Source organism: Bombina bombina, chromosome 6, assembly GCF_027579735.1.
Source record: "Bombina bombina isolate aBomBom1 chromosome 6, aBomBom1.pri, whole genome shotgun sequence".
Classification (NCBI taxonomy): Eukaryota; Metazoa; Chordata; class Amphibia; order Anura; family Bombinatoridae; genus Bombina; species Bombina bombina.
Genome location: NC_069504.1, coordinates 332419428 through 332437910, shown reverse-complemented (window position 1 = coordinate 332437910; position 18483 = coordinate 332419428). Strand labels below are relative to the sequence as shown.

At 37.8% G+C, this 18483-nt stretch overlaps 1 protein-coding gene across 1 annotated transcript in view; it reads right to left on the bottom strand.

Annotated features, from left to right (window-relative positions):
• Nucleotides 1–18483, bottom strand: part of SLC41A2 (solute carrier family 41 member 2) — a 577519-nt gene that overhangs the window by 65629 nt on the left and 493407 nt on the right. Inside the window, exons 9-10 of the mRNA XM_053716958.1 lie at nucleotides 15705–15836; nucleotides 15043–15191 (exon numbers count right to left, since the gene is read on the bottom strand). Of these exons, the coding sequence (XP_053572933.1) occupies nucleotides 15043–15191; nucleotides 15705–15836 (281 nt within the window). The remainder of the gene's footprint in view (nucleotides 1–15042; nucleotides 15192–15704; nucleotides 15837–18483) is intronic.

Genomic DNA, 18483 nt, shown 5'->3' with positions numbered 1-18483 from the left:
GGAAAACTCAGTTAACCTTTTCTATACAGAAATATACGTCAGCCATGTGGAAAAAATCATGCCCCAAAAGATTTATCACCAAAGTACCTCACAAAAACGAATAACATGCCAGTAAACGTTTTAAACATACATTTTAAAAGTTATGTAGTGTTATTAATAAGCCTGCTACCAGTCGCTTCTACTGCAGTTAAGGCTCATATATTAGTTCAGTATTAACAGCATTTTCTTAGTCAAATTCCATTCCTTAGAAAATTACTTTACTGCACCTACATACATCAGCCTGATACCAGTCACTACTACTGCATTTAAGGCTGTACTTACATTACATCGGTATCAGCAGTATTTTCTAGTCAATTCCATTCCATAGAAAAATTATTTACTGCACATACCTCATCTGCAGGGAACCCTGCATGCTATTCCCTTTCTGAAGTTACCCCACTCCTCAGAATGTGCGAGAACAGCCAGTGGATCTTAGTTACTTCTGCTAAGATCATAGAAAACGCAGGCAGCTTCTTCTTCTAAATACTGCCTGAGAGAAAAAAACAGCACACTCTGGTGCCATTTAAAAATAACAAACTTTTGATTGAAGAAATAATTATGTATAAAAAAACTCCACACTCCTCTCACACCTTCCTACTATGTTGAGAGTTGCAAGAGAATGACTGGATATGATGTGGAGGGGAGGAGCTATATAGCAGCTCTGCTTGGGTGATCCTCTTGCAACTTCCTGTTGGGAAGGGAATATATCCCATAAGTAGTGGATGATCCGTGGACTGAATACACTTAACAAGAGAAAAAACATTAACGATCCATGACTCACATTTTTGTGCAGTATACTTTTGTCAAAACCAGTTTTAATAAGGTTACCACTTATTCATATGCCACATTTTAGCTCAATATTAGCTGTGCCTTTTGCATACTTATTTAACTATATTTATACTAAGTTAACAAATTAAACATGTTTATCACTAAAGGAAAACATTATAATGCAAGACAGTGTTTAACCCTTTCGTGTCAGGGCTAAAGTGCCTACATCGGAACAACTGTTCCGATGTAGACAAATTGAAACCACGCGATCGTGCACACGATCGCGAGATTTCAATTATTGGATCGCGTCTGGGGGGCATCCCTACAACCCTAGGAACGCCCCCAAGACCGCGATCAAGTCCTGACAGCACAGAAGGCTTCAGGACAGCCGTTAGCTATGACGTTCTATTCCGTCATAACGGCTTTAAAGGCCAGTCTAATTATGACAGGATAGAATGGCATAACGGCTTTAAAAGGTTAAGTAGCTCAATCCATCATATTTATACTTCTAGATAAACACACCAGACTCATATCAGTACAGGTACATGGCCTCTGGCTACTGAATTACATAGAAAGGCTTCCAGAGGTTTGAGTGGTTTGCATCCCTCACACACCCCTCCCCTTCCTTCCTGGATGTGTTTATGCACAGCTAATAAAGAACCTGTTTGGTGAAACAGACAAGAAGAGAGTCTGGCTGGGCCTTCATATAGTTCTACCTCAAGTGTCCGAATAATTTATTAGTGTATAGTATAAATATGTTAGAGCACATGAAAATGGATAAATACACCTTGGGAATTTCCTGTCCCTTTTTGACCCTGAAAAGGAGACCTAAAAAAAAAATCAAGCTTCACAACATCCTTACAAGTTTTCAAACAATATTTGAGAGCTACAAAAAATTGGTATCTGTGTAAAACAACCTTATGCTTATTTCTAGGATTCAGATACAATGAGGAAACTAACTTCCGCAGCAATCAAGGCAGAGTTCTGAAAATCAACCTATCTTCTTGGCAAATCAGGAAAAAAAAGCTTAAACACAGGTTTAGCTGAGGAAAAAGCCATCAGCAGGATAATCATAAAGGGACAGTAAACAACAATCTTTTTATATAAAATGTTTAGTTATGCATAATGAAACAACTTTGCAATACATTTTCATTATTTATTCTGCCCCATTTCAATGCAATTTAGCTCTAAAAACTAAGCAATTTCTAATTCTCAGAACTTGAAATACACCTGCTGACTTCCCAAGGCTAAATCTTCACATATCTGCCCTTAATTGGCTTTATCAGAATAAAGCACTGTATACTAATTGTAGGAGTAAGGCTAGTCTTGTCTGTGGACTAAAGCCCAGATTGGCTCCTTCAAATAAGGCAAACGGTGAGTGGAGTTTGGTTGTTGAAAACAAAACTGCAGTAAAAAGGATGTTAATTTGTTTTAAACATTTTAAGACTTGGCGGACATGTTATTCTATAGCATCACAACACAAAGTCTTGTAATAACAAGGTGTTTACTCCAAAGGTTCAAACAATGATGCTGAAGAACATGCAAAATCAAAGTTCCCAAGGAGAAAGAGAAGCATTGAAGCCAGGTAAAATTATTTTTAGGGCCCGAAAGAATGTCACATCATCATATCAAGGTGAAAAGCAACATTTTGTTGGAAAACAACTGGAAGTGCAGAGACCTGAAGATTCATGAAAATAGCAGATATATGCATAACACCACCATTTTGGAGAAAATCTCCAAAACTAATGTCCGACAGCAATCCAGATTTTGTAACAGATGTAATAGATGTAATTAGATGTAATAGTTGTTACAGGTTTAAAACCTGCAGAAAATCAAAAACTTAGAGCAGCGGACAAAACAATAGAGGGAACCACAACCTGAAACATTTCCACCACAAAGTGGAGATATTTTAAACTAGATAGAGGGGAACATGAAAGTAAGAATCCTTCAGATCAATTATGATTTTAAGCTCACCGGGTTTTTAGGTTGCTGACACACTGAACTGACTTCATTGAAACCTTTCTCAAATCTAACACTGGCTGAAACATACTCTATTTCTTGGGGAGCACCTTCTTTGAAGGTCAAAGAATTAGGCATTTTAATTGACTATTAAGAGTTCTGGATAAATGGCTGTTGCATATAAAGACAAAAAAAAGTACAGCGCCATATACTGGCTGCTCTTTCAAGACCTACACTTGTGGACAATCTTTTGAACGAAAAACACTGAAGGAAAGGGAGGTTTTCTATGGAGACAAGCGGTTATTAGAGAGCCTCTATTCCCCTTTTTTTTACTTCAAAGGAAAAGCAAACCAAATTAGAAGGTCATATGCTGTTTTAATTTGCATGTAAACACAGTGGTAATGATTATTACCTGGCCATTATGCACTAGGAATGTTTTTATAAGAAAGGGAGAAATGTTCACAAGCTCTGTCCCTCACGAAACACACAGGGCTAGATTATGAGTGGAGTGGTATTTATCGTTCCCGTGCTAACTCCGCTAGAAGTAAGCTTTTTGCAGGCGTTGGGTAGCGCTCATATTACAAGTTGAAAGTAAAAAGGTTTTCACTCATGCGCTAACCCAATGCGCGCAAAAAGCCGAAGTTAGAATACTGCGTTAACATATTCCCCCATAGAAGTCAATTGAGCAAAAAAAGTGGAGAAATAACGAACACCCTAATCAAGAACAAACCCAATCGCATATTTTCAAATGCGCTAACCCGACATGAAAATATAAATATTTCACATTCCAATGGTCTTCACATAGCATAATATATTCTATTTATTCTTAAATACATATTTCTACAAAGATCTGATGGTATTTTGGTACAATATATAAATAGACATTTATGTATAGGTAAAGATATATACAGATACATATATGAATATCTATTTAAAAATACATAGCACATATACTGCTATGTGCAGAACATTGGAATGTGAAATATTTACAGTAAATACACAGTATAACACTGTATGAAATATAATTATAGCATAAATATGATTTTATATTTTTTCATTTACTTAACTGCAAAGGTCTCTAATACACATACACATACAATCGTATGCAAAAGTTTAAGCACCACTGACAATTTCAATGATTTGAATTTATAAATAATTGAGTATTTGGATCAGCAATTTCATTTTGATCTATCAAATAACTGAAGGACACAGTAATATTTCAGTAGTGAAATGAGGTTTATTGGATTAACAGAAAATGTGCACTATGCATTAAAATGAAATTAGACAGGTGCATAAATTTGGGCACCCTAACAGAAATATTATATCAATATTTAGTAGAGCCTCCTTTAGCAGAAATAACAGCCTCTAGACGCGTCCTATAGCCTGTAATGAGTGTCTGGATTCTGGATAAATGTATTTTGGGCCATTCCTCCTTGCAAAACATCTCCAGTTCAGTTAGGTTTGATGGTTGCCGAGCATGGACAGCCTGCTTCAAATCACCGCAAAATTTTTCAATGATATTCAGGTCTGGGGACTAGCATGGCCATTCTAGAACATTGTTAATTGTTCCTCTGCATGCCAGAGTAGATTTTTAGCAATGCTTTGGGTTGTTGTCTTGTTGAAATATCCAGCCCTGGCGTAACTTCAACTTTGTGACTGATTCCTCAACATTATTCTCAAGTATCTGCTGATATTGAGTGGAATCCATGTGACCCTCAACTTTAACAAGATTCCCAGTACTGGCACTGGCCACACAGCATGATGGAATATCCACCAAATTTTACTGTGGGTAGCAAGTGTTTGTCTTGGAATACTGTGTTCTTTTGCCGCCATGCATAACGCCCCTTGTTATGACCAAATAACTCAATCTTTGTTTCATCAGTCCACAGCACCTTCTTCCAAAATGAAGCTGGCTTGTCCAAATGTGTGTTTGCATACCTCAAGCGACTCTGTTTGTGGCGTGTGTGCAGAAAAGGCTTCTTCCGCATCACTCTCCCATACAGCTTCTCCTTGTGCAAAGTGTGCTGAATTGTTGAACGATGCACAATGACACCATCTGCAGCAAGATGATGTTGTAGGTCTTTGGAGGTGGTCTGTGGGCTGTTTTTGACTGTTCTCACCATCCTTTGCCCTCTCCGATATTTTACTTGGCCTGCCACTTCTAGCCTTAACAAGAACTGCGCCCGTGGTCTTCCATTTCCTCACTATGTTCCTCACAGTGGACACTGACAGCTTAAATCTCTGCGACAACTTTTTGTAGCCTTCCCCTAAAAACCATAATGTTAAACAATCTTTGTTTTCAGGTCATTTGAGAGTTGCTTTGAGGCCCCCATGTTGCCACTCTTCAGAGGAGAGTCAAAGAGAACAACAACTTGCAATTGGCCACCTTAAATACCTTTTCTCATGATTGGATGCACTTGTCTATGAAGTTCAAGGCTCAATGGGCTCGCCAAACCAATTGTGTGTTCCAATTAATCAGTGCTAGATAGTTACAGGTATTCAAATCAACAAAATGACAAGGGTACCCAAATTTATGCACCTGTCTAATTTCGTTTGGATGCATATTGCACATTTTCTGTTAATCCAATAAACCTCATTTCCAACCAAATATTACTGTGTCCTTCAGTTATTTGATAAATAAAAATGAAATTGCTGATCCAAACACCCAATTATTTATCAATGAAAATCATGGAAATAGTCAGGGGTGTCTAAACTTTTGCATACGACTGTGTGTATATACTGTATATATATATATATATATATATACACGTATACATATGTACACACATATAAATTATATATATATTTATATATATATATATATATATACACACATACACACACAAATATATACAATATATATATATATATATACACATATACATATATATTTGGACTTTATTACATATGTATGTATGTATCTCTATGTTACAGCCCTTTGCAGCTCTTTTTTTCTAGCCCTTGAGACCTCATATCTTTGAGCCCTTATGACTTTTTTGCGCAATATTGTTAAAAATAATTTTAATTAGTGTTATTATGAGTGTAATTGTACTTTGTAATGTAATTTTAATGTGTTTTGTGACACTGTTTTGTTTCTCGGAACAGTCAACCAGAGTTCTGAAGTCTAAATGTTCTAAAAACGCCCTAAACATTCCCTCACCAAAGAAATATAGGGGCCCCTCAATTGAAAGATGGATGTTCCACCATTCAAATTAGGGATTTAACCCCTTAAGGACCAGCGACGTACCCTGTATGTCACTGGCCTTTTTTTGGGACTTTATTGTTTTATAGCGTGGTCTTTCCACCAGCGTTGAGACTGCTCTATTCCACAAAGCCTGCTGGAGGGAGGGCATTAATAGCGTGTTCTTGCTAGACTTGTGCTATTATGCCCGGAAAAAAACCTTAACGACCAGTGACATACAGGGTACATTGTGGTCATTAAGGGGTTAATGGCCTTATTTCAGCTAAAAACACCTGGCACCAACTGCTACCCTTATTTTGATCTGCTGGATGTATAAGGTCTCATACATATTGCAATGCAAACTTATATCCGAATGATCAATTTCACCTATAAAAATGTTTTACAAACAGATCATTTACCTTTATTTTATCATTTGAAATAGCTGCTTATTCCTGTTTAAACTACCGCCTACAAGTGAGGGAGCAGCAAAAATTCAACTCCCAGTGGGCTATGTGTGTGAGTGTGTGGGAGAGAGAGACCATTCCACTTAAAAGGGTATTCCTGCAGCTGCTTGTAATACAATGAACTGCGATCAGCTACTTGCAAGAGCACATTGTCCCTATGATCCTTAACATGTCAAAGCATAGATTTACACATCATTTTTGCTCTTTCATGTGTATGAAAGAAACATTTTGAAAATGATGGAAATTTTTCAGCACAGGATTATGAGTAGGGCTGCAACAACTAATCGGTAAGATTGATCATAAAAATTGTTGTCAAAGAATCTCATTATTAATTAGGTGGCCAGCGATTAGTTGGTTAATTGAACAGCACCAGCTGCTTCAATCCGATGAACTCCTGCACATGATATTGTGCAAACATTTTTTTTTTTTTTCTATCCGATTAATCGGATGATTATTGTCCAATTAATCGGATGGAAAAAAAGATAAAAAAAATTAAATAAATTAAATTTTTTTTTTGCACAATCTTAATTGCAGTAGATCATCAGATTTAAGCAGCTGGTGCTGTGCAACTGACCAACTAATCGCTGACCACCTAATTGATAATGAGATTAGTTGACAACTATTTTTATGATCAAACTTACCGATTAGTTGTTGCAGCCCTAATTATGAGAACTACAACAACACGGTGCATGACTGGAAAGAGTAGTGTCATTATCCACATCATACTTATGTGGCTTTTCCAAGACAGCAGTATTGTTCTGGCATTCAATGGGTAACTCACTGTTTTTCATAAGTTGCAGGCAATTCATTTGATAATTTGCTCCTGTGAGCATGTAACAGAGGTGATTTCATTTTGTAATGACTTTTAAGGGGTTAAATCACCATTACATGCGTTATGCAGCAGTGCTTTAACCTCTTCATTACTCATATTTGGCAGTGGCAATCAACAGATTAATACAATATAAAAAAATAGATGTGCATACATCTCCAACCAAATGACACAAATACATTTAAAAATCAAATGTCATTCAGTATCATTAAAGGGACAGTCAACACAAAAATTGTTATTGTTTAAAAAGTTAGATAACGCCTTTACTACCCATTCCCTAGCTTTGCACAACCAACATTGTTATATTTATATACTTTATAACCTTTACACCTCTAAATTTCTGTCTGTTTCTAAGGCACTAAAGACAGCCTCTTAGCACATGCTTTTTATTAGCTTTTCAGAACAGGGGAGTACTAGTTCAAGTGAGCCATATAGATAACATTGTGCTCACGACCGTGGGTTGAGCACAGCACTAAATGCAAGTCAATAGATAATAAGTAAAAAGTCATGTGATCGGCTGGGCTGTCAGAAGATGCTTAGATAGAAGGTAATCAACAGAGGTAAAAAGTGTATTAATATAACCATGTTTTTGTACAAAACTGGGGAATGGGTAATAAAGGGATTACCTATCTTTTTAAACAATAAAATGTTTTGAGTTTACTGTCCCATTAAGTATTAACTAATTAAAACCAATTAACATATTATAATCAAAATCATTCTTCATATGAAAACAAGACAATGAATAACAATATACTGGGCGGAACTCACACCTCATATAAAATTTAATTAGATTAAAAGTCACTGTAGTGACAGATGCATAAATAAATAAGTTCTTAGAAAACTGTTGAGCAGTCTCAATCAATATGGGAGAAAAATATTATGGAATGACTAGGGTTAAAGCAGTGGAATCTGTCAGGTGTATAGGGCTCAAAATAATAATATGAATTTTAAGAGGCTATAATACTTATATACTTTAGGGAAATTCAATAATTAATTTAGTGAGTGCAAATTCACTTGGGAGACTTAATCAGGATTTCCCTAAGAACAGCTTCTCATACAGTTAATACCGGTTATTCAAATGGAGTATATACTTTGAAGAAATCATAAACCAATTCAGTACCAATGTAGAAGCATACATATTATAGGTCTGCAGTTCTACAAATGCATTGACAAATGACCCATTACTTCTCAAACAAAATAAGCAATATGGCAATAAAAAAATTGTCTAAAATATTGAAAATTATAATGTGATATTCTATACTTCTGTTTCACATTTGTATCTCACACCTACACAAATAAGTTGACAGCAAAAACAGAATTTATGCGTACCTGATAAATTACTTTCTCCAACGGTGTGTCCGGTCCACGGCGTCATCCTTACTTGTGGGATATTCTCTTCCCCAACAGGAAATGGCAAAGAGTCCCAGCAAAGCTGGTCACATGATCCCTCCTAGGCTCCGCCCACCCCAGTCATTCGACCGACGGACAGGAGGAAATATATATAGGAGAAACCATATGATACCATGGTGACTGTAGTTAGAGAAAATAATTCATCAGACCTGATTAAAAAACCAGGGCGGGCCGTGGACCGGACACACCGTTGGAGAAAGTAATTTATCAGGTAAGCATAAATTCTGTTTTCTCCAACATTGGTGTGTCCGGTCCACGGCGTCATCCTTACTTGTGGGAACCAATACCAAAGCTTTAGGACACGGATGAAGGGAGGGAGCAAAACAGGTCACCTAAACGGAAGGAACCACAGCTTGCAAAACCTTTCTCCCAAAAATAGCCTCCGAAGAAGCAAAAGTATCAAATTTGTAAAATTTGGCAAAAGTGTGCAGTGAAGACCAAGTCGCTGCCTTACATATCTGGTCAACAGAAGCCTCGTTCTTGAAGGCCCATGTGGAAGCCACAGCCCTAGTGGAGTGAGCTGTGATTCTTTCGGGAGGCTGCCGTCCGGCAGTCTCATAAGCCAATCGGATAATGCTTTTAAGCCAAAAGGAAAAAGAGGTAGAAGTCGCTTTTTGACCTCTCCTTTTACCAGAATAAACAACAAACAAGGAAGATGTTTGTCTGAAATCTTTAGTAGCCTCTAAATAGAATTTTAGAGCACGGACTACGTCCATATTGTGTAACAAACGTTCCTTCTTTGAAACTGGATTCGGACACAAAGAAGGTACAACTATCTCCTGGTTAATATTTTTGTTAGAAACAACTTTCGGAAGAAAACCAGGCTTAGTACGCAAAACCACCTTATCTGCATGGAACACCAGATAGGGCGGAGAACACTGCAGAGCAGATAACTCTGAAACTCTTCTAGCAGAAGAAATTGCAACTAAAAACAAAACTTTCCAAGATAGTAACTTAATATCTATGGAATGTAAAGGTTCAAACGGAACCCCTTGAAGAACTGAAATAACTAGATTTAGACTCCAGGGAGGAGTCAAAGGTCTGTAAACAGGCTTGATCCTAACCAGAGCCTGAACAAATGCTTGAACATCTGGCACGGCTGCCAGTCTTTTGTGAAGTAAAACAGATAAAGCAGAGATCTGTCCCTTTAGAGAACTTGCAGATAATCCTTTCTCCAAACCTTCTTGTAGAAAGGATAGAATCTTAGGAATTTTTATCTTGTTCCATGGGAATCCTTTGGATTCACACCAACAGATATATTTTTTCCATATTTTATGGTAAATTTTTCTAGTTACAGGCTTTCTAGCCTGAATCAGGGTATCTATTACAGAATCTGAAAACCCACGCTTTGATAAAATCAAGCGTTCAATCTCCAAGCCGTCAGTTGGAGGGAAACCAGATTCGGATGTTCGAATGAACCCTGAACAAGAAGGTCCTGTCTCAAAGGTAGCTTCCATGGTGGAGCCGATGACATATTCACCAGGTCTGCATACCAAGTCCTGCGTGGCCACGCAGGAGCTATCAAGATCACCGAGGCCCTCTCCTGATTGATCCTGGCTACCAGCCTGGGAATGAGAGGAAACAGTGGGAATACATAAGCTAGGTTGAAGGTCCAAGGTGCTACTAGTGCATCTACTAGAGTCGCCTTGGGATCCCTGGATCTGGACCCGTAGCAAGGAACCTTGAAGTTCTGACGAGACGCCATCAGATCCATGTCTGGAATGCCCCATAATTGAGTTATTTGGGCAAAGATTTCCGGATGGAGTTCCCACTCCCCCGGATGGAATGTCTGACGACTCAGAAAATCCGCTTCCCAATTTTCCACTCCTGGGATGTGGATCGCAGACAAGTGGCAGGAGTGATCCTCCGCCCATTGAATTATCTTGGTCACTTCTTTCATCGCCAGGGAACTCCTTGTTCCCCCCTGATGATTGATATATGCAACGGTCGTCATGTTGTCTGATTGAAACCTTATGAATTTGGCCTTTGCTAGTTGAGGCCAAGCTCTGAGAGCATTGAATATCGCTCTCAGTTCCAGAATGTTTATCGGGAGAAGAGACTCTTCCCGAGACCATAGACCCTGAGCTTTCAGGGATTCCCAGACCGCGCCCCAGCCCACTAGACTGGCGTCGGTCGTGACAATGACCCACTCTGGTCTGCGGAAGCTCATTCCCTGTGACAGATTGTCCAGGGTCAGCCACCAACGGAGTGAATCTCTGGTCTTTTGATCTACTTGAATCATCGGAGACAAGTCTGTATAATCCCCATTCCACTGTCTGAGCATGCACAGTTGTAATGGTCTTAGATGAATTCGTGCAAAAGGAACTATGTCCATTGTTGCAACCATCAATCCTATTACTTCCATGCACTGCGCTATGGAAGGACGAGGAACAGAATGAAGTACTTGACAAGAGCTTAGAAGTTTTGATTTTCTGACCTCTGTCAGAAAAATCCTCATTTCTAAGGAATCTATTATTGTTCCCAAGAAGGGAACTCTTGTTGACGGGGACAGAGAACTTTTTTCTTTGTTCACCTTCCATCCGTGAGATCTGAGAAAGGCTAGAACGATGTCCGTATGAGCCTTTGCTTTTGACAGGGACGACGCTTGAATTAGGATGTCGTCCAAGTAAGGTACTACTGCAATGCCCCTTGGTCTTAGAACCGCTAGAAGGGACCCTAGTACCTTTGTGAAAATCCTTGGAGCAGTGGCTAATCCGAATGGAAGTGCCACAAACTGGTAATGCTTGTCCAGAAAAGCGAACCTTAGGAACTGATGATGTTCCTTGTGGATAGGAATATGTAGGTACGCATCCTTTAAATCCACGGTAGTCATAAATTGACTTTCCTGGATGGTGGGTAGGATCGTTCGAATAGTTTCCATTTTGAACAATGGTACCCTGAGAAATTTGTTTAGGATCTTCAGATCCAAAATTGGTCTGAATGTTCCCTCTTTTTTGGGAACAATGAACAGATTGGAATAAAATCCCATTCCTTGTTCTCTTATTGGAACTGGATGTATCACTCCCATCTTTAACAGGTCTTCTACACAATGTAAGAATGCCTGTCTCTTTATTTGGTTTGAAGATAAGTGAGACCTGTGGAACCTTCCCCTTGGGGGTAGTTCCTTGAATTCCAGGAGATAACCTTGAGAAACTATTTCTAGCGCCCAAGGATCCTGAACATCTCTTGCCCAATCCTGAGCAAAAAGAGAGAGTCTGCCCCCCACTAGATCCGGTCCCGGATCGGGGGCTATCCCTTCATGCTGTTTTGGTAGCAGTGGTAGGCTTCTTGGCCTGCTTACCCTTGTTCCAGCCTTGCATTGGTTTCCAGGCTGGTTTGGGTTGTGAAGTATTACCCTCTTGCTTAGAGGATGCAGAATTAGAGGCTGGTCCGTTTCTGCGAAAGGGACGAAAATTAGGCTTATTTTTAGCCTTAAAAGACCTATCCTGTGGGAGGGCGTGGCCCTTTCCCCCAGTGATGTCTGAAATAATCTCTTTCAAATCTGGTCCAAATAATGTTTTACCTTTGAAAGGAATGTTAAGCAATTTTGTCTTGGAAGACACATCCGCTGACCAAGACTTTAGCCAAAGCGCTCTGCGCGCCACGATAGCAAACCCTGAATTTTTCGCCGCTAATCTAGCTAATTGCAAAGCGGCATCTAAAACAAAAGAGTTAGCCAATTTAAGTGCTTGAACTCTGTCCATAACCTCCTCATACGAAGATTCTTTACTGAGCGACTTTTCTAGTTCCTCGAACCAGAAACATGCTGCCGTAGTGACAGGAACAATGCATGAAATTGGTTGTAGAAGGTAACCTTGCTGTACAAAAATCTTTTTAAGCAAACCCTCTAATTTTTTATCCATAGGATCTTTGAAAGCACAACTATCTTCGATAGGAATAGTAGTGCGTTTGTTTAGAGTAGAAACCGCCCCCTCGACCTTGGGGACTGTCTGCCATAAGTCCTTTCTGGGGTCGACTATAGGAAATAATTTCTTAAATATAGGGGGGAACACAAAAGGTATGCCGGGCTTTTCCCACTCTTTATTTACTATGTCCGCCACCCGCTTGGGTATAGGAAAAGCGTCGGGGGGCACCGGAACCTCTAGGAACTTGTCCATCTTACATAATTTCTCTGGAATGACCAAATTGTCACAATCATCCAGAGTAGATAACACCTCCTTAAGCAGTGCGCGGAGATGTTCTAATTTAAATTTAAATGTCACAACATCAGGTTCAGCTTGATGAGAAATTTTTCCTGAATCTGAGATTTCTCCATCAGACAAAACCTCCCTCATGGCCCCTTGAGATTGGTGTGAGGGTATGTCAGAACAGTTATCATCAGCGCCCTCTTGCTCTTCAGTGTTTAAAACAGAGCAATCGCGCTTTCTCTGATAAGTAGGCATTTTGGATAAAAGATTTGCTATGGAGTTATCCATTACAGCCGTTAATTGTTGCATGGTAATAAGTATTGGCGCACTAGATGTACTAGGGGCCTCCTGTGTGGGCAAAACTGGTGTAGACACAGTAGGGGATGATGTAGTATCATGTTTACTCCCCTCATTTGAGGAATCATCTTGGGCAATATCATTATCTGTGGCATTACTGTCCTTACTTTGTTTGGACACTATGGCACAATTATCACATAAATTTAAATGGGGAGACACATTGGCTTTCATACATATAGAACATAGCTTATCTGATGGTACAGACATGTTAAACAGGCTTAAACTTGTCAACAAAGCACAAAAAAGTTTTAAAATAAAATCGTTACTGTCTCTTTAAATTTCAAACTGAAAACACTTTATTACTGAATATGTGAAAAAGTATGAAGGAATTGTTCAAAAATTACCAAAATTTCACCACAGTGTCTTAAGGCATTAAAAGTATTGCACACAGAGCTTTAACCCTTAAAATAACGGAACCGGAGCCGTTTTTAAATTTAACCCCTATACAGTCCCAGCTATATGCTTTGCTGAGACCCAACCAAGCCCAGAGGGGAATACGATACCAAATGACGCCTTCTAGAAGCTTTTTTAGTGATTCTTAGATCCTCACACATGCATCTGCATGCCTTGCTCTCCAAAAACAACTGCGCAGTAATGGCGCGAAAATGAGGCTCAGTCTATAACTAGAAAGGCCCCCAGACTAAAAAAGGTGTCCAACACAGTGCCTGCCGTTTTTTAAACGTTCCCCAAGATTATAATGCCAATTATTAGCTAGAATCTGCATAATATGTCCCAATAAAGCAATCGTTTTAGCCCATAAAAATGTCTACCAGTTTTTAAGCCCTTTTTTAAGCCCTTTATTCTTTTATGTTTGACTAAGAAAATGGCTTACCGGTCCCCATGAGGGGAAATGACAGCCTTCCAGCATTACATGGTCTTGTTAGAAATATGGCTAGTCATACCTTAAGCAGAAAAGTCTGCTAACTGTTTCCCCCAACTGAAGTTACTTCATCTCAACAGTCCTGTGTGGAAACAGCAATCGATTTTAGTTACTGTCTGCTAAAATCATCTTCCTCTTACAAACAGAAATCTTCATCCTTTTCTGTTTCAGAGTAAATAGTACATACCAGCACTATTTTAAAATAACAAACACTTGATAGAAGAATAAAAACTACATTTAAACACCAAAAAACTCTTAACCATCTCCGTGGAGATGTTGCCTGTGCAACGGCAAAGAGAATGACTGGAGTGGGCGGAGCCTAGGAGGGATCATGTGACCAGCTTTGCTGGGACTCTTTGCCATTTCCTGTTGGGGAAGAGAATATCCCACAAGTAAGGATGACGCCGTGGAACGGACACACCAATGTTGGAGAAAATAATTTTCAGAGAACTCAATGCACATATATACTTTAGTCTTCATCAGTGATTCTCAGTGCCCCACCACAGGGCACACTAACAAGCCAGATTTTCAGGATAACCTTGGGTGAGAGCAGGTTAATAACCATGATTATTGATCGGCTGATTATTTCACCTGCGATCTAGTACAGACATCTTAAAAATGTGGCCTGTAAGTGCACCATGAAGACTGCAATTGAGAAACACTGATCCTTTTTTCTATATTTAAAAAACTGATAGTGCGGTATTATAAATTTGTGTTGAGCTCAAAAAAAATCACATATCTGTTCCACTGAAATATATATATATATATATATATATATATATATATATATATACACACACACAAATATACACAGTAAATTGGTGGTTTAAAAATGTTTTGTCTGCTAATTAATCAACAAATTAATTATACAGCATTCACTTTTAAGTCAAAACATGGGTGTCAGTGAATTGATGAAAATCAGAATCTAGAACTACTCTCTAAATATCTCCACTAACCAGTCACTGTATCCATCTCCCTTTCTCAAATACATATTTGATAGTTCTTACCTGTAGCAAAGCTGCCAGTATGTAAACTGCAATAAAGATCGGAGTCAGGGATGTGTGACCACTCTTCATTAAATAGATGGTGTATAAAAAAATTAAATGTCCTGGCACAACAAGTAATAGCAGAACTTGTGCCGATTTATTATTTACACCTGTAAAAAGCAAACAAACAAACAATCCTTTTAGGGGGCTTGTGATTTGGCAGATAAAGTCATTAAGTGAATTAATCTTGCTGTATTATTTATGCCTGCTATTCCCAATCATCGTAAAATATACAAATTATTATGAATTTTTTTATACATTAAAAAGTCCCTTTCTTCATCTCTAGATTGGTAGCACATAGAATCACTGACATGATAATAATTTAATGCATATTTAGTGAGAGTCCAAAACTGGTAGCATTCAAATATATACTTTTATTATTTTATTTATATATATATATATATATATATATATATATATATATAGATAGATAGATAGATATAGATATATACCGTATATAGAAAGAGATATATATATATATATATATATATATAGAAAGAGATAGACAGACAACGCTAGTAAACATAATACATATCATATGCAGTTAAAAAGCTCTAATTTGGTAAGCACTCTGCTGTGTGTAAAACATGGGTTACTGTATGAAAATAAAAATACAAACATACCTGTTCCACAAAATGTCCGACATGGACAGAAACATCCTTTGGCATCTTCAGGCAACTCCCCTGGAATGCTGTGTAAGTGCAGATGGGTAGAAATCCTGCTTGCCTGAATGGCTACTAAATTCCCTCCAATACCTAGGAAAATGAAAGAAAAGGGTAAATAGCCAAATAAAACAGGTTTAAATTAAGTTCACTAATACACATTTAGAAGAGAATGTTTTTAAATGTATTTCAGTGTTTACACTTCTTGTTAGTTTCAATTTATATTTATACAGATTTTACTTAAACTCTAATGTGTAAATGCTGCTCTTGTACACAAATGCTAGGCAATGTTTGAGTACCATTTCCCTTTAAAGGGACAGTATAGTCAAAATTAAACTTTCATGATTTAGATAGGGCATGCAATTTTAAACAACTTTCCAATTTACTTTTATCATCTAATTTGCTCTTTTCTCTTGGTATTCTTTGTTGAAAGCTAAACCTAGGTAGGCACATATGCAAATTTCTGAGCCCTTTAAGGGCATCTCTGCATTTTGACAGTTTTCACAGCTAGACAGCGCTTGTTCATGTGTGCCATATAGATAACATTGTGTGGAGTTATTCATGAGTCAGCACTGATTGGCTAAAATGCAAGTCAAAAGAACTAAAATAAGGGGGCTATCTGCAGAGGCTTAGATACAAGGTATACAAAGCCTCTGCAGATGGCTTATATACAAAGGTAAAAAGTGTATTAATATAACAGTTTGGTTGTGCAAAACTGTGGAATGGGTAATAAAGGGATCTTTGTAAACAATAAAAATTCTGGAGTAGACTGTCCCTTTAATATAGATGTAAAGGGCAGGAATACATTTTGAGGGTTAGGAGAATACCCAGTGTAGAGATGCTGAGGATAGGACACATTAGGGTTTATTCCAATTCTTTAAACAAGCTATACAAAGTTATTTAAACAGGAAATAAAATGGGGTTTTAAAATTAAAGGTCATTGCAGTCTATTAGAAAACACAATTTTTGGGTTTTTATTTTTTAGTCAATCTTTGCATTGAGAGAATTTATCAGTTGTATTTCAATAATACGTACATTTGCATTGGTGTTTGTATTATCCACCAAGACCAATTGAAAGCCAATTTCTCATGCCTCAAAATGTATATATTAGCTGAGTACATGAGTACTGCATGCTCAGTTCACCTTAAACATAATCATTTCTTGGTTTCAGAAAAAGCTAAAACTGTATCTAAAAACCACTCTAAATAATAAACATGTATACAACTTAAATGTGATCACTGTTTCTGACTGCAACTAAGAGTTTGGGCATTTAAAAATGTGTTAATTATATACACTTGTTCTAAGTTATAAAAAAGTGTGAACTGCACACATCTAAAAATCTGAATTCAAGCACATTAGACCGTTCTTTTCTTCCTAACATCTAAAAGAGAGCCTTGTAATTGGTTTACAGTTTTTGTCCCGTGCTAGAACATAAATAAATACTACTATACTTTCTGTCAATAAGCATTGTTGGGCATGTTACTGTTAACCACTAGAGCCGTGGTCGAGTTCCTATTCAGGCAGTAAGGATCTATCCCACAGACTAATTGTGCATTTCCTGTTACTTTCAAATTCAAAGAGCTTTAAATAACCTTTAAATACAGTCAAATTGCATAATCCACACATGAACAAAAAAAAAGACAATGCAACAGCACTTTCAAATTATCAGTAGATTATTTTTTCGAAGAAATGTCAAAGATTGTTTCTATTTCGCTGCCCACTGTATCATGTGATAGCCATCAACCAATTACAGACTGATATATGTATACAATGTGAACTTACTCGGTAGGAGTTGGTGCCTCAGACAGTGTGCAAAAGCCTGTGTACAATTTAATAATTGGAATAAATTGGAAAGTCTCTTAATATTGCATGTTTTATGTGAATAATGAAAGTTTCATTTAGATTTTAGTGTCCCTTATAACTTAAAGAGAAAGCATATTATAAAACAAATAGAATATCTGCTCAATATACATTATTTATTTGTCACTTTCTGCTGAAAATTCTGGGCTTTATCCCCCCGTTTGTTTTGACGTTTCTCTTGTTCAGAGAGGGATAGCCTGGTATTTCGAGGCTGGACTGTACTGTGAAGTCAGGATCAGACTGATATGCTTCAGGAAAGTTCTTCTCTGTGAAAGGCACATGTTGAGCAAAAAGATGCTACTACTTGGGTGGTAACTAGCCATAGAACAAGCGATTATGCTAATGTTAGTTCCCAGGTTGAGCGCTTCTCTCTCTTTATTAAAACAGATTATTGTAAGCATATTAAAGGGGAGGTGGAAAAATCACAGTACATTGTCCCTTTAACTAATTAAAACAACAACACTTCTAAGTAGTATAATACAAATAGTATTCACTATAAGATTTATGTGAAAGGAGATTTGAGACAGGGGCAAAAAGAAAACATCCTGTATGGATTTTTTAATACAGGTATACCTCGCTTTACAGCATTTAACTAATACAGCCAAAAACTAAATTTATGCTTACCTGATAAATTACTTTCTTTTACGATATGACGAGTCCACGGATTTCATCCTTACTTGTGGGATATTAACCTCCTGCTAACAGGAAGTGGCAAAAAGCACCACAGCAGAGCTGTATATATAGCCCCTCCCCTTCCCCTCCACCCTCAGTCATTCGGCCGAAGGTATAGGAAGAGAAAAAGGAAAGGCTAAAAAGGTGCAGAGGTGACTGAAGTTTACAAAAAATATAAAGAAAAACTGTCTTAAAAAGAACAGGGTGG